This window comes from Brassica oleracea, chromosome C5 (assembly GCF_000695525.1).
Source record: "Brassica oleracea var. oleracea cultivar TO1000 chromosome C5, BOL, whole genome shotgun sequence".
NCBI lineage: Eukaryota > Viridiplantae > Streptophyta > Magnoliopsida > Brassicales > Brassicaceae > Brassica > Brassica oleracea.
Window position 1 is genome coordinate 25,657,835 of NC_027752.1, and position 17,523 is coordinate 25,675,357.

General features: G+C 31.9%; 1 protein-coding gene and 1 long non-coding RNA gene across 8 annotated transcripts; both read right to left on the reverse strand.

Annotated features, from left to right (window-relative positions):
- Positions 1-4,974: 4,974 nt before the first annotated feature.
- Positions 4,975-6,996, reverse strand: LOC106343924 (scarecrow-like protein 3). The gene is given in 3 exon segments (XM_013783282.1): positions 4,975-6,212; positions 6,215-6,586; positions 6,809-6,996. Coding segments are annotated over 2 exon segments (1,308 nt in total). The 5' UTR covers positions 6,462-6,586; positions 6,809-6,996; the 3' UTR covers positions 4,975-5,151.
- A 4,144-nt stretch (positions 6,997-11,140) lies between these two features.
- LOC106295959 lies at positions 11,141-13,725 on the reverse strand. Of its 7 annotated transcripts, none has more exons than XR_001261100.1 (6): positions 13,620-13,725; positions 13,313-13,524; positions 13,029-13,177; positions 12,570-12,658; positions 11,530-11,812; positions 11,141-11,440 (listed from the first exon to the last, which is right to left on the reverse strand). It is a non-coding gene; the product is annotated as an uncharacterized LOC106295959 (long non-coding RNA). The 7 variants fall into 7 exon arrangements; XR_001261099.1 differs by having other exon boundaries at positions 12,570-12,652; positions 12,987-13,177; XR_001261097.1 differs by having other exon boundaries at positions 11,530-11,674; positions 12,987-13,177.
- Positions 13,726-17,523: the final 3,798 nt, after the last annotated feature.

The following is a 17,523-nucleotide window of genomic DNA, read 5'->3' on the forward strand; positions in this document are numbered from 1 at the left end:
ATCAAAACTTATCATATTTTAGGATAATTTTAATTTAAAATGTAATTTTCATATTTTTCAAACAAATTCTAAAAATATTTTTTAAATATTTTGTTATAATTGTTTAAAACGTATCGAGTTGCATTTTAAATAAAAAGGTAAAGATATTAAAAATATTCTAATTAAAATATGTAAAATTTAATATAGTTTTAAGGAAATGGTCAAAATAAAAAAATTACACATAAAATAATCATGATTTTTGTTAACTGGGAGGATCATTATTTATATGATATCGCACACGAAAGAAAAATTTATGTTTTTAAAATTATCTAATTAACTCTATACTCATTTTTTTATATTTTTATATAATATCACACATTCGTAAAAAATAGATAGTTTAAGATGCAAAAAAAAATATTTACTTAATGAATATAATATGAACGAATATTACAAATACATCATTTAATAAAATAAATAATTAAAAACTGAAAATTCATATCCGCGCTGGGTCTAGTTTATTTTTAAAATATAAGAAATACAAGATCTCTTTTCCAAACGTAAGTCTGTTGTTAAGTTTGTAAGATTGTTTGGACGACTATGCATTATTTCTAGATCTGTATATTAACATAAACATTACCTTCGTTAACTGATATACATGTATCCTGACTGGTTATATGTTTACAAGAAGTTCATGTTACATTCATTTTATCGAATGTATATGTATTTGTAAAAGTCGTACTCGATTGGGTTACTTAAATACAGTTATACGTATGATGAGGAGAATATTTATAATCGGCTATATATGTTTTTAATATAAATGATGGTGAATCTTATTATCATAAAATTTCATATGCATTACAATTATGAACTGCTTAGGAATTCGTCTATACGGTTACTCTACCATCTTTTCCTATTAATGTACCCCGGTAAGTTACGTGTAAGTCTTCTCTGGTATTTTTGAGATTTTTCAAAAACAAAAGTAAGCCGATATTTATAGAGGAAGACTTCTAAAGAAGTTTGATGTAGAGTAGACTTCTATGGAAGTTTTCCTTTTGTAAATTTTCAATTGCAAAAATGACCTAAATGAAAGGCTTCTGGGGACAATTTATGTGGAAGTCTTCTACGTTGATATTTAATAAATTTTCATTTTCTCTAAAACTATAAAGGATTTTTAACATGTTCTTGTTAATTCATGTGTATTAATCGATATAGGGGCTCATGAATGAAACTCATAACTTAATTGATTTTAATTATGAGGTTAGCAACATTCATGTTTATTAATGTTTCTAGCTAATTCGACGACTTCTACGTTAGTTTTTGTAAACTTAACTTTAAGATTTTTTTAACTTTCAAAAGTGCTAAGTAACTTCAAGATTATCAAGCTGTATGGTTTAATATGTCTTCTTAGATCATAAGATATACTTTTTAATTTTCATGAGATTTAAAATTTTAATTTTCACTTAAATTTTAAGTTTATCGCCTAAATTTTAACTTCCCACTTAAATTTTCCCGCTTAAAATTTAAGTCTTCCGAGAAGACTTCCCGAAAGACTTCCCGAACGACTTCCTGAAAGACTTCTCAAAAGACTTCTAGTGAAAGTCTTATATGTTTGAACTTATGTAATGTTTGATATTTTGTGAATATGACTAAGTTTTCTTAGAATTTTTCTCCCTTAGTTTTAGTAAATTTTATTAAATTTTTGTGTTATTTTATGAGAAAAAGATAAAAATAGCACTAAATCAAGTTTTTGTTCCCAAACTAACACTCAAGGTCAAAAGTCACAAAAATATCACTTAATGTTTTATCAAAAGTCACAAACTTAGGGTTTAGAGTTAAAGGGTGGGGTTTAGGATTTAGGGTTTAGGGTTTAGGGTTTAGGGTTTAGGGTTTAGGGTTTAGAGTTTAGGGTTTAGGGTTTAGAGTTTAGGGTTTAGAGTTTAGGGTTTAGAGTTTAGGGTTTAGAGTTTAGGGTTTAGAGTTTAGGGTTTAGAGTTTAGGGTTTAGAGTTTAGGGTTTAGAGTTTAGGGTTTAGAGTTTAGGGTTTAGAGTTTAGGGTTTAGAGTTTAGGGTTTAGAGTTTAGGGTTTAGAGTTTAGGGTTTAGAGTTTAGGGTTTAGGGTTTAGAGTTGAGAAATGAGGTTTTGGGGATAAGATTTCAAATTTTGAAAAATAAAAAAATTAAAATTTTCGAAAGATAAAATGCTATTTTGGTCATTTTAGTTTTTGAGTGCTATTTTTGTGATATAAACTTAGAAATGTGCTATTTTAGAGATTTGCCCTTATTTTATTGAAGTTGTATCAATAACTTCAATAAATTCAAGTATTTTTGGCAAGATAATATTGTAAACATGAATATATTTACTAAAAATTTCATTAATATCTTTTCAATCTTACAAAAGAATTCACAACTAAAATAGTACACACATAAATCTCAAAACATGCCATAAATAAAACTATTGCACATGGAATTAGAGATTATTCCTCCACAAAGATACGCTTGGACTCCACTTAACATGGATAAGTCTCTATTAGAAGACTTCCAGAAAGTCTTCTAGGGAATTATGCTTTAGAAGACTCTGTCAGAAGACTTCGAGGAACTCTTCTATGGCATATATTTTAGAAGACTTCCAAAATCTGATTAAGATATGAAAAACTTGCATATCTAAAAACGTTCAAATGACTTCAAAACAGAGAAAATGAATGGAAAGCTAGATAGATCTATCTTTATAGAAGACAAAAATAAATATCCAACATTTATAAATCTACCTTTAAAGGAGTGGAAAGATGAGAACCATATAATAAAAAAACTTGAAAAACAAGATAAATTAGTGATATGAGACAAAAAATGAAAAATTCATATAAAGTTTGATGTTTTCAAGTTCAAAGAGATTAGAGAGAGGTTCGAGAATTTTATTGAGAATCATTACATTTTTGTTGCAGCCATTTGAGATGAAAAGAGAGAATGTGTACATTTTATTTATGTATGGAGACAAAAAAAATTCATTTAAATTAAATATTTTCGATTCAGAAGACTTTCATGGAAGTCTTCTAGTAGACGACTTCCTAAAAAACTTCTACCTCTAAATATATTTCTCGCCCAAAAGACTTCCGGAAAGTCTTCTAGACCTTAAATTTATATCATAAACTTAAATAACTAACTAAATAGAAAACAAAACACTTCACTAAACTTAAAATAAACTTGAAAGTGTTTAATATACACGAAACTAAACACATATAGGTCAAATTTTAATTTTCCAAAACATGTTAAGCTTCCAAAATCTAACCCTAAAAATACAAACAATACTACAATATATGTTACCAAACATATACCAAAGAATATTATGACTCACTACATTAACTCATATGTGTTGAATTTTTTTCAATTTTACTATATCTTAATTTATATCATTTACATATGTTTATAATTACATGATTGCAATTTTTCTCCCATCAAAATATTTTTAATAAAATTTATAAATTATTTTTAAGATCTACAATACTGAAAGTCTTATCCCAGAAGACTTACAAAGCCTCCAGAAGACTTCCACGGATTATATTCGTAAAAGTAGATTCTGTTTTTTTTTTTTGGTCATAAAGACTTGTAATTTTACTAGCCTTTTGGGTGAGTTTTCATTTGATTCAAGTTGGGGTATATCTTTATGTTTAAAATTAAGTTATAGATCATATTTGGCAATTTCCCCTAAAAACAAATAGAATAATGTAAGTTAAAGGAATTAAATGAATGGAATTAAAAATATTTATGTAATAAGAACTTAGGGGCGGACCTAGAAAATAGTTTAATATGGGGCACAATATATAAATATATATTATATATTATTTTATAATTTAATAAATTAAATTAATATATATTTTCAAAAGGCATTAGTCCTTAATTTTCTAAAACATGTATTTATTAAAAGAAGATAATTTTCCGAATTTTAAATATCCATTTTCAGTAATATCATAAAATTATATATGCACAAAGTAAGTTCATTATAAAAATATTCATTCATTTTAGTTTAATTTTAATCTCAAGTATTGAAATAAAAAAAAATTGTTTAAGTTGAATTTTAATAATTTGGAAAATCTAATATTAAAGAAAAGGAAATAAAACAGTTATAAAAACAATAGTTTTAGACAATAATAAAAAAAGAGAAAATAACTTATGGAAAAGTAATTAATGAAGTGTAGAGAATTTGAAAAAACAAACACGCAACCAAAATGTTCGAACTTGGATGGCATGGGGCACACCTCAGCTTAAAAGACCACAAGAGCTGCACAGTTCTGTCGTTTAGTTGCAAAGAATTATATATAACTTAGTATGACGCACGTGCCACACCTACTCCATGCGTGGGTCCGCCCCTGCATGAACTGTAGTTCTTTTTACAGGAATATAGTGGTATTGAAAAACATTAAACACTAATGTGCCTTCTAAACAATCAACTGCATCTGGCGTGAAAGAAATCACAGGAAACATGAAGTTCCTCTTTCAAATGTAGCTTTGGTTTTCAAACTGATTGACTGGGTGGTTAGGGACTGAGCTTTCTATTAGCGCGAAGACATAAGAAGGATGCAACCGTCTTTTGTATATATGGTTCTCTAATAGCTAACTCTGATGTTTAGTTAGTCATTAGTATCTCAAGCTGCTTCTCCCTGGTTTTCATTTTTTGGCCATAGAAGCATTTCAAAAGACGGTTGGATATGAGTAAATATGTAAACACTACTCCTTTTTTGTATTATATAACATCAAACATTCTTTGGAGAGTGCATGTGCCCTCATTTTTATCCAAACATACACCAAATTAGTTTTTAATATACACTAACAACAGAATCATATGCTGAGAGAAAGTCAAATTTACTTTTTGCAACAGTTTTGAGTTTTGAGATCATGACTGAAGAATTTGAACAGACCGGTTTTGGTATAATTTGAACCCGATGTACAGACAATATGCATGGGATTGGCCGCTTCAATAGCATCCTTTATCCTAGTAGGAGGAAAAACAAACACATACACTGCTGAATACTCAAAGAAGCAATATATGCAGAAGCAGCAAGAAGCATTTGTCACAATCACAAAACAACTAAGATTGTGTCCCTATGTATAACAAAAGAAAGGGACCCTGCTCTCATAAAAAAAAGAGAACACACAAGTGTTCATATCATTCATCTTCTTTCACTTACTGCATCTCCAAGCAGATACTGAGTACAGAGGTCGATCTTGCCAACAAATCACTGCACACCCGCTCTCTTCTTTGATCATATACCCATAAAAACCATAGCCTTGAAGCTACCTCCTAGCCTGCAACATGACATAATAGCTAAGCGGAACATTCCCAAAACCAGCCAAATCAATCCTCTGGCTCCATTTCTCAAGCTTCTCATGTCTTTCTCTTCTCTCAGATCCCTCACACGCTATGATGTTCTTGATCTCCTCTCCAAAAAGCATCTTCTCCACTTTGATCCTATCTTGAGATGTTCTTGGAATTTTATTTTCCAAGCAATCAAACAATGCTGCGTACGAGTAGAGTGATTCCAATAGTCTCTCCATCAGTGTGGAGCCGTTGTGGTCTGAGTGTTGCTCAGTGACCACCATGATCTTTGGAGATAAACCCCAAATAGCATTGAGGAATCTATCGATCTTTCCTGAATTAGAAAGAGGCAAAGATGAGGCCGAGTCACCACTCAGGCTGTGTCCATTGTTGTTGCTCATATCAGAGTCAGAGGCCAAGAAGGTATGCAACTGAAGAACCGAACTGACGGCTAAGGCCTCTCCTGTCTTAACACGCAGCTGATCCACGTTTAAACAGTCTAAACTACTCACGACGGGATTAAACTGAAACGGGATATCGAGCTTCTCTGCTTCCTCGATGAGTCTATGAGCCATTTGATCAAGCACTTCCTTGTGGAGATGAACACCAGTGATTCTCAAATGCGGTGGACCTTCAGGCCTGGAGTTAAACGCTTGAATCAAAGCAAGCCACTGAGCAGGCTCTGAAGCGTCGAGATCAATCACATGAACCATCTTCTCTCCTTCCATAGCCTCGAGTATAGCTCGGTTAGTGAGCAAGTAAGAGAGTTTGAGTATAGGGAACATATCAAAGAACAGTCTCCTGACATGAACCTCCTCGGAGACATTGTTAGTCTTTGTCTGAGTTGCGTTAAGCGCCTTGTAGAGACCAGGCCACGACTTGAGGATTCTGTTAGCGAGCGCTTCGGTGAAGTAAGCTGCTACTGGGAAACGAGGTGAGACAGCTGGTCGAGAGCTGCGTTTGCGTTTTGGAGGCTACCTGAGGCCATGTGGTTGGCGCAGGTTAGCAAGAGGTGGATCAAGATGAGACCACGCTCCTCTGGTTTGAGGTCTTGGAAGGATGAAGAGGAAGAAGAGAGGAGAGTTGGTCTTGTGAGAGACATGGTTGAGAAGACTTGAAGTGGTGATGAAGATACAGAGGATGGTGCGGTATCTTCTTGAAACGTAGCCACCATTGATGGCCAAAGCGAGAATCTTGAACTAAAGCTCAATCCTTTTATTGAAAGATTCGAACTTTGGGAGACTAGCAACGAAAAGAACCAAACCCACGATTCGAATTTTGTTCAAAGACCCAGAGAATCTGCAGTTTAACCAAAGGGGAAATATGGTTACAGAACAGAGGATTAGTAATGATTCGAAGACAGAAGAAGAAAGAGAAGATTTTACCAAAAAAAAGAAGAAAGACAAGAGCTGATTGAAAGCTGTCCGAATTTGGTAGAAGAAACAGAAAGTAAGTCTTTATAAACAAGAACAGTAAAGTAACAGAGATTGGCAATGATCAAAGGTTCAAAAAAAAACTTACTTGAATTTGCATCAACGGAAAGAATTTTTTTTTTGTTCTTGGGTTCTATCTATGTGTAAGCACCAGAACAAAGAAGTCTCTGGTGGTTATCTTGTGAGTATAGCGTGCGTATGTGTGTGGATTGAAACTAAAAAACACTAAAACAGAGGCATTGTTCCTTTTGGATCTACGTACCAAACAATGCGTGAGAGTCGGTTTTGTTTTCTTCTTCTTTGTCTTTTATAATCGTTTATTTTATTTATTTTTCCTTCGTTTTAAGGAGTGCATTAAAATGGTCGAAATTTCAAACCCATCTTTAAACAATAGCAATTAATATTATACGTTTACAATGGGGCGTTAAATCCGGATATCGGTTTGGTTTAGGTTTGGGGTTTTTCGGTTTTCGGTATTTCGGTTAGTAAAATATAACTACCATTCTAAATCCATATTTACTTCGGTTCGGTTCGGTTTATATACCGTCGGTTTTCGGTTTATTCGGTTTTATACCAAAAAACATAATTATTTAGTTTGAGATCATATAAAATGAATTTTAGAGTCATATTGTCAACACAATCATTTATTAAAAATATATTATATGTACAAATAAATGAACAAAAACGTAAAAATGCTTCTACCATCAAATAAAATCATCAAATCTATAATTAAAATCAGAGTCTGAAATTTTGAAAATAAAAGTATGAAACAAAACAGAAACGTGAAAGAAAAGTTTTTTCACTCTTTCATATTTGGTGTTCATTAAAGTCATGTTTTTTCGATTGAACACGAAACTCTGTTTGTTTATAGATAAGAAAAAAGTTGTGAAAATTTTCCATTAATTATTTTCCATCAAATTTATCATCTTCATATTAATTTAGTAAATACTAAAATAAAGCAAAAAGATAAAAAAAAATTTAGAAAAGAAGATGTCTGAATTGCGATGTATTGTTATTTAATTATAGTTCAAGTGTTTTACAAATTATATAAGGTTCTTTATTACTATAACATTATGGTAATAGTTATTAACACAAATTTAACTTATATAACAAATAGATTTTCATGTATTGTTATAAAATAGATACAGATTTATGTTTTTACTTTTAATCGGTTTTGTTCGGTTTATTCGGTTTAATCGGTTATATACCAAACCATATCCAAATCCTATAGTTTTTATAAAATTATATCCATTCGGTTTATATGGTATATACCAAAACTAAACCATATTGTCTATTTCGATTCGGTACGGTTCGGTTTTACCATATTGAACAGTTCTAGTTCACATAGTAGTACTTTACTAGTACTACTTGATACATATGGGCACGGAGCGAATATCTAGAATATTAAAGATACTAGGCCGCGCAAGCGCGGAGTTGTTGATGTAATTATTGCCCCCGCGAAGTGATGTCGTGTTTGCGAAGTTTGTGTTTCACTGTTGTGATTGATTCTCAAGATTTGTATTGTAATAGGGTTGAGGTAAGGTGATGAATTGTGCTACTTTTTTGTGGTTGGTGTTGTATAGGCAGAATAGTTTACATGGTTGGATTTATTTGATGTTGTATTTATTTCAAATAATGTTCATTCTCCTAAATTTGTAGATATCTGTGTTATTTTTTATAATTTGTAATTGGCCATAACTTGTGTGAAAATTGGTGTAAGTGGTTGTTGTGCCTTAACGGGCCAAAAATATAATGAAGTTTTTTATAGAAAAATGAAACTGTACGGCTCGTATCGACGCTGGACATGTAAGCCCAATTCATAAGAAAATGTAAGTCAACAGTTGATGGTGATATTGTTTCCTTTGTATAGCTTGGAAGCGATTTCTGAATTTTCCTGATGTACTTGTGTTGTATTATTTGTTGGAGTAATATATTAAGTTCGGGTTTATCTGTACTTGTTCTTATAATCAGTTGTGAATTTGTAAGGTATAATTGATAGTCCATTTTGTACCGATAAAAACTGTTTTGTCTTGCAAAATTAACTTTAAGCATATAATGGATGTTTAGATTGGAATTTGTCTAATCTTTGATTTACAACGCCTGATTGGTACAATTGTAAAATAGACATAGGGCTCGAGCATGATTCACCATTTTCTCTTATTTTGATGTTCAATGTTTTCATCTCATCGTTTTTATTAACTGACATAAAGTCATCAAACAAAAATAACACGCAATACATTATTTATGCTCTTCTTTCTTATATTCATCTCGGCCGCATTGCACCTACCGTATTCCAAGGCCTTTCGTTCGAATGCATTTACTCTATTTTACACGTACAAATTGATGAGGGACAATTTGAAATGATGGTCAGTCACAATTTCTATATATAGCGACTAAACTAACATAGATATAATTCAAATGTATATTGACCACTGAAAATGATTCTCATGTATCTCTCTTGATCATAAACTCATAACTCCCGTAGTTTTTTTAAATCCAATTTTTTTTTTCACAAAATATATTATTTAAAACTTCTAATGAAAAACGAAGATATACCATCATGGACGTATAGAAGAAACATCATGGGCGTATAGAAGAAACTAAAGACCAAAGAACACTGAACATGAATAATATCATAAAACATTTTTGTAAGATTAAGATCCGATTATTTATAATTGAAAGTCTTGCTAAGACATAATCTATATTCAAAATTTTGTTCGGCCGTACTCAGGGGAGTCCTTGAACACAGCATGATGAAACCTGGGCCTAGGGCCCCCACTTTTTTAAGGCCCCAAATGTAAAAAAAAAATTTATATACTTGAAAACAGAAAAAAAAACTTAATAATAAAATTTCATTTTTGTCATTAGAATTGTATTTGACATAGATAAATTTAATTTTATATAAACTTTTATTTAGTTTTCCTTTCTATTTCTACCCTAACTTAATTTTTTTTTCTGATTTATCATTCCTTTTGTTTGTATTATATAACTTTATATAATAAGACTAGGGCCTGCCCGTCCAACGGGCGGGATGAAAATTAAAAATCAATTTAAACAGTTAGAATGAATGTTTAATATAAATTTGTATCATATAAAAATATACATATTACTTAAATATTGTACATGTTAATGTATCTGAATACTAAATAGACTATGAAACTACCAGTATTTGCTTTGATTAGGGATATTAGCTTGCTTTGATTACTGTTGAATGAACTATGTAAATTAAATTGGTTGGTAAGCTGTTAGTACAAAACTATATATCATGTCTTGGGATTTTTGCTCTTATACCATCTTTCTTTTGAGGTTGGGACGTTCATCGGGTTTAGTTGTACGTGGTTGTTGTTTTGATTAAGTTATTTAAAGTAGTTTTCTTTTCATGGTTATTTCCATTTTCTTTATTTGGCCAAATATTGGAAATTATAAATATACCCTACCACTAAAAATATTTCTATGTATATATAATTTAAAAAAAATATTATTCAATGTTTATTCCACCTTGATTAGGACAATAAGTTGAATATATCTTAGACCACAAATCATAAATATTCTCAGTCTTATACATTTTGTTCTTCAAGTTATTGTTACTTTTATTTCCTTTTATACATTTCTCTTAATATTTATGTATGCACCCATAATATTTTTTAAAAAGGATTTTTCATTAACTAATGTATTTATTGTAGTTTTAAATATATTATAGTTTTCGTGCACTCGATTAAATTTTTTTGGCGTTGGTGGTATTTGAATTGGTTGAGAACCTGAATGAATATTTACTTTCATAAAATTTTTGGTGTATGTTTAAAAATAAAAATTTGTAAAGGCTTTTAAATCATATGAATATAATATTCAACACACTGCTGTTGACTGTTTATATACTTAAAATTGAGACGTATGTAATTGCAAATTTGCTGAACTCATAGATTCGTTGCTAGTTTATAAATTATCACATGATGAGGTACATAGGGTAAAAGATTGCTTTCATGATAATATAACGTCCATATCGTAATGTGTGTTTTTTTTATCTACTATGTATTAAAAAATAATTAACACATTCAATAATATTAAAGAGTAAAAAGCCCTGTCAATTGTTCGTAGTATAAGCCCTGTCAATTGTTCATAGTATAAGCCCAAAATTAAACTCAAGCCCAACCAAAAAAATAAAACCCAGAGACACATGTCGGTCTGTCAGAGAGAGAGTGACTTTCTACGTGGATAGCCTAGGAGAAACACAAACATATTTTTAGATATGGGCTCCGTTATTTTTTGTTTAGGGTCTCTTGTAATTCAGGATCTCCCCTGGCCGTACTGGGTTTGAAACACATAGCAGATTAGTAATATTAAGTTTTTAGTTATACAATAAATTTTCCCTATTAACTATCTTTGACTCATAAAATGATGTGTTGATCATTTAAGAGTAGGATGATATCTAACTAACAAACCCTATTTATAATCATTAAGTAAGAAACAAATAGAACATAAATACACATATGTGTCGCGCACTCTCATATTTTCAATTCATAAGAACAGCACAATATATAATGCTTCCTGACAACGTCCTGAGAGCTAATTGCGTTGTCTCCTTTGTCAAATGAAAAATGTGCCTCCGAAAGCCTCCCAATAGACAGAGAGGCTTTTATGCTTTTAACATGACGAGTCAAGTTTTTGGGTGCCTTTTAATCTTGCCTTGGAGGAGATGCAGCCATGGTCTCTCTCGATGTAACTACAACAAAACAGTGGTCATCAGCAGTTTTGAAGAATGGTTTTAAGTAGTTAGAAGAACATATGAGAGACTTCTGATGACATGCTAACCTTCAGGCTGGCTTTGTACAGCAGGTTCTTGAGTCTGAATTTGATCCTCTGTTTGGCTTTTACCAGGAGACGAAGCTTTGAGCTGCTCTTCAGTGATCTTTGAGGTAATCCTCGGTTGTGTAAGCTTTTGGTGATTAAGCATCATCTGCTTGCTTATTTCAAGGAAATCACCTTCACTAAAACTCCATTCATGAATATGAATATGGAAAACAATAACAGTGGTTACAAATTGGCCAATATAAAAAACTTAAATTTACTAAACCCCGGGCGCATCAAAGTATGCCTGCAACAGACCCAAATATTGTTCATTAGATCACATCGTGTGGTCTGTCAGAAAAATATAAAAGAACCAAACATGAGGCCAACTAAACTCGTTGGACATGAACTGAAAGACCAAACCTTCAACAAAAAAAAATAAAATTACACGAACTGCACACTGCTAAACCCTCAATGCGTAACTTGCAGACCAAAGAAAGTCACAAAGACACATACATAACAACATACTTATGAGTGTAGTATAAAAGAACCGGACATGCAGACAACTAAACTCGTTCCTCATGAACTGAAAGACCAAACCTTTACTAAAAATGTTACACGAACTGCACACTGCTAAACCCTCAATGCGTAACTTGCAGACCAAAGAAAGTCACAAAGACACATACATAACAACATACTTATGAGTTATGTCGGAAAAAAATATATAAAAGAACCGGACATGCAGACAACTAAACTCGTTCCTCATGAACTGAAAGACCAAACCTTTACTAAAAATGTTACACGAACTGCACACTGCTAAACCCTCAATGCGTAACTTGCAGACCAAAGAAAGTCACAAAGACACATACATAACAACATACTTATGAGTGTAGTATAAAAGAACCGGACATGCAGACAACTAAACTCGTTCCTCATGAACTGAAAGACCAAACCTTTACTAAAAATGTTACACGAACTGCACACTGCTAAACCCTAAAGGCGCAATTCACAGACTATTAGATCAAACCAATAAAAAAAAGAATCACTGATGAAACTTGACCCACCTGAGAATACTGAGAAAGTGGCTTCGCCCATGGAGCCTTAGCTCCCTTCTTCCCCGTCTTCGACTTCTCACCATCCGTCACCACTTCACCTAAATCCACAAAAACATCAGAAACAAAATTGCCGGAAGAAGAGAAAATAATAAAACACAGCTTCACTTTTCTGCAACGTGTTATTACAATCCTTATAATTAAAAACTACAATCCCAGCAGATCCGGACTTAAACCAAAAAACACACACAACAGAGAAGAAACCATTCATGAGTTTTCATAATTAGACCCGAGAAAAGGATAAAAAGAAGAAAGCATCTAGGAAGAAACGATGGCTGCATGAAAAAAACAAAGACCATGAGTGAGAGACGAGCAGTATCAGCTGGGCTAAAAGAATGATTCAGAGAGAGAGAGACGCAATTGATTTACGTTGAATAGAGAGCGAATGCGAAGAATGTTGTAGAGACGAACAGGTTTACAGTAGATCAAGAGATTCTCATCAGGTGGTGAAATCACCTCCTCCTCCTGTGACGATTTCGTGCAACAATTCTGCCTACACATTCTCTTTCTGTCTAAGCAATTCAGCAGCTACAATTAGATCGGCTTCTGGGTAGAGTTTTCTGCAATTAGGATTATTCAATCAATGGAAGCAGATCCGGGAAAAAGAAGGCAACAAAAGAAGTTTGAACCTAAAAAAAGAGCAAAGTGAAATCGAAGATCTTAAGAGCTATTAGCTACAAAGGGAGCTCTGGAACCTGATCGGAGAGGGTCGATGTGCCGGAGAAGAGAGAGAGAGAGAGAGAGACGGAGGCCGATGAAGAGTAGATGAAAGCCACTGAGTCAGAGGATAGCTTGGGGATCATAACGTAAATCCGCATCCATAGATTGGGGATCATAGGATCCAAGCTCTGTCTCTACAGATTCCGATACTTGATTCTCAACCGGAACCTAGCTCACCGAGGAAGACCTAAGCAATAAAAAAAATCAAAAATCAGATTCCAAACCAAAAAAAAAGAAACTCAGATTCGGTCGAGACATACAGATTCAAAAGCGGATCTTAACCTTAGATGGCTTGGTAGGCCGTGGAGATGACGTTTCAAGGGATGAAGAAGAAGAACAGAAACGCTTGGAAGCCAAAGGACCTCTCCTCTCAATTATATCTCACAAAATCTATATATTATAATATTATTGTTGTTTTCTTTTTTTGCAGGCCCGTTAACAGGAAACTCTTTGCTTCGGGAGCAAATAGTTTCAAGCCCATTAGGGAAAAAAAAAATGAAACTGATGACATGTAGTAACGATCTATCTTACATGGAAACAGAAGCGGGTACGCGGAAACGGAAGCGTTAGGAAGCGCGGAAACGCATTTTTGAAAATATATAAGAAGCGGGTACGTGTTGGAAGCGTATATTTATACTAAACATCAAAATTAATATATACATATATTTATATATATATATATATAAATATATAATTATAATAATAAAATATTGTAAATAATAAAATCCAGTACATAATTCACATACTATAACTCATATAAAATAAATATGTATAATTACTAAGAAAAAATATAATAACATATGTATATTTATATTGCTTTGAAACTGAAAAAATAAAGCACATCAATTAATTAATTCATACACAAAACAATAGGAATAAATAAAAACGCATATTAAAATTAGATTATTATTCAGAAATACATAGTTGGAACTTGGAATGGACTTGTTTTTTTTTTTAGTTTTTAACTCTATTGTTATTTATGAATTAAGATTTTAATAAAGTGAGTTAAGTTGGGCCACAAACCAATTAAACTTTGCAAGTCCACAAGAATAATTAATGTTCGATCTTCTTTGCACATCAACAATCCAGTCACCGTCAAGCTTCCGATCTACGACCATCAACGCTTCCACCTACGAACCGTGCGCTTCCGTCATGCTTCCAAACACCGCAATTCCAGAAATGCGATTCCGAGACGATTCCATGCGATTCCGAGCGCTTCCGCTTCCGATTCCGCTTCGGAAACAAGAAACGCACCTCCACCAGCGATTCCATGTAACGTAGGTAACGATGAGAATAAATGAGATACGATGCATTTAAATGTATAACTAGATCTCGCGGATTTTTGTTTTCATTTATTTTTATATAAATATTTTGTTTTCAATTCTAAATTGGTATATATTATAATATATATGTGTCTATCAATTTTTAAAACATAATAAGTTTACTGTATATTTTTTTCATTGAATAGATTGTTTCAAATTTTCACATGTAATTGTATCTTCTTATATATATATATATTTTTGGATTATTATTTCATTATTAAAATCGTAACTATATATATAAAGATTAGTAAAATATTGTTTTATTGTCATATTCAAATATATTCTAACATTTCACAAATTTATAAAGTTTATATAAACTTTTCTCTTCATAGATATATATGATCGAGTAAATAATTAAACATTTGGTTTTTGTTTAATTTTTGAAATAAACTATATAGTTTAAAATTTGTTTTCATTGGTTTAAGGTAGTAAAGATTAATCATTGTTAGATAATATGATTTTTGTTATTTAAAAAAAATCTTTATAATTTTAAAAGTTAACATCGACAAATATTTAAATATTTAGCATATAGAGGAGGTATAGTATTACAACATTAAATTATATCTATTTAATTTATACTATCTATAAATCTATTGGATCATATATTTTTTAAATCCAACTATTGATAGCAAATAAAAATTTCTGGTAGACCCAAAATTTAAATGATAAGATTAGATATTAAATGTAATATGACTTTATATGAATAGGTCTATTAGGTCCATTTTTTAAAAAATAACACATTAATCAAAGTTGTGACTTCTGTTTTAATATGTAAGATTTTGTTTAAAATAAAAAATAAAAGTGGGGCCCACAAAGATGCACACGTGGACCCTTTTAGGAGTGAGCAAAAACTGGCTCATTATAATATATATTCGTGATCCGATCCGCTCCACCCGAATAATGAATTTTTCGATTCGATTCGATCCGTAACTTTTTGGATATTCGGTGTTTCGAATATCCGAAAAAATCTGGATATTTTAACGGATATCCGATTCGATCCGTAAAAATAATTAAGTTTTTTAAAAATTAAAAAAATAAAAAAAGAGAAAAATATGATAGATTAATAATATTTCATTACAAAATTATAAAAGCTACATACTTCTTTAAGAAAATAATAACTAAATAATTAATTTAGTGAATACCAATATTATAAAACTTATAAGAAATATATAATTTTATGTATAATTTTATTTACATGTATGTATTTGTGATTTGCTTCGTCTTTGGCGGATAATGAATTTTAGTATTTGTTCCGATTCGTAAAGTTACGGAAATCCGGATTTTTTGGATCGAATCGAAACGAAAAACGGACCGAATCAAATTTTACGGATATTTTGCCTACCCTGCTACTTGAATAGGCACATATAATCAACAACAACAAAAACCCCGCCTGTAGTTTTCTTGAAATCTTTTTTTTTCTTGAAATTTTCGCAAGTTGATTTCCCTATTTGTATTAGATCGTGATTCTTGGTTTATTTATTTTCTAATTGATGATTCCTGATTGAGAGAAGGGTGATTTTGCCCAATATTCATAAGAGCTCAAAAACTAAGAATATAGCCATTGAATAGTTGATGTGACAATTATACCCAAACCTTGACATTTCTCTCCTTTCACTCTCGTGCGCGTGAGTATATACGAGTCACATTGTGTGGCGAACATGACTGAAATATACTATACTATAAACCATATAATATAGTCGAAGCAATAATACAAATATACATGGTGAAAAGAGAAATATGTTACAAATGTTAACAAAACACCACACCAGTAATAATATTCTAGACTATACAATGTATAGGTTAGTCGAAGCAGAAACACATCAGAACATCTACCAAATTTCTTATGCTACCAATCATAATAGAATGAAACAAGAAAAATACAATTTTGTTTATCTTCTTGATCATTTTGTAATGATAGCAGTAAAAGTGAATGCATAAATAAGAGCGGCTGATGAAGAGATGTTGTTGCTACGTAAAGTAAAAGAGAAGAATATGTGGTGGGAGGAGGAAAAGAACCTACACTGGAGGTGGAAGATATGACAAGTGGTGACAATGGTCGAAGAGAAGATGGTGGCGGCGACAAAACAATCAGTAATAGTGATGGTGACAATAATATGATCGGGGTGAATGAAGAAGAAAAACAAAAAAACAAGAAAAAATGCACGAGTTAGATATGATGTTGCACAATTTGGGATATAGAATAACCCCAGGCGGGACATAAGGTTAGCCGATACTATACTATAAAAGTATGTATTATAGTATCTACTAACGTAAACAAAACATCCTACCTACTTAATTCACCGGGGTACGTAAATGACGCCGAACTACTTCGAACCGTAAGGGGATCGCAATTGTAGAATTTAGTATATCAGACCCACATATACGCTAGTTGTTGCGTAAACAGTTGAAAGTTATTCTATACTATCAAAGATAATAGTATAGAAATTAGACAGCTGGTATATAATACATAGAAAACCCGAAATTAGGTATGGTGTCCGAATAAGCATTGGAAAAAGAGACAAAAACATTTATGTAGAAGTCTAGTTTGGCTGCTGAAAAGCATAAGTTAGACGCACAATAGGAAGAGAAATAAGAACACTGTTATAAATGAAAGGCAATTGATAAACAAGTTGTTAGCATTGTACTTAACCATACATAACTTCCAAAATAATACACAAATTGAGATGCCCGCCACAGTAAAAATGGGGATATTCGTAGCAAAACTTAGTAAAACCGAAAACTTATAAGTAGCATATGAGTAGAGAAAGCACAAATGGGTTCCATCCAACATATCATTACGGGAGTTGGTCAGGGGTGAAGGTCGAGAAGGCTGCAAGTGTATTTCTTCGCTGCAACTGCAAGTG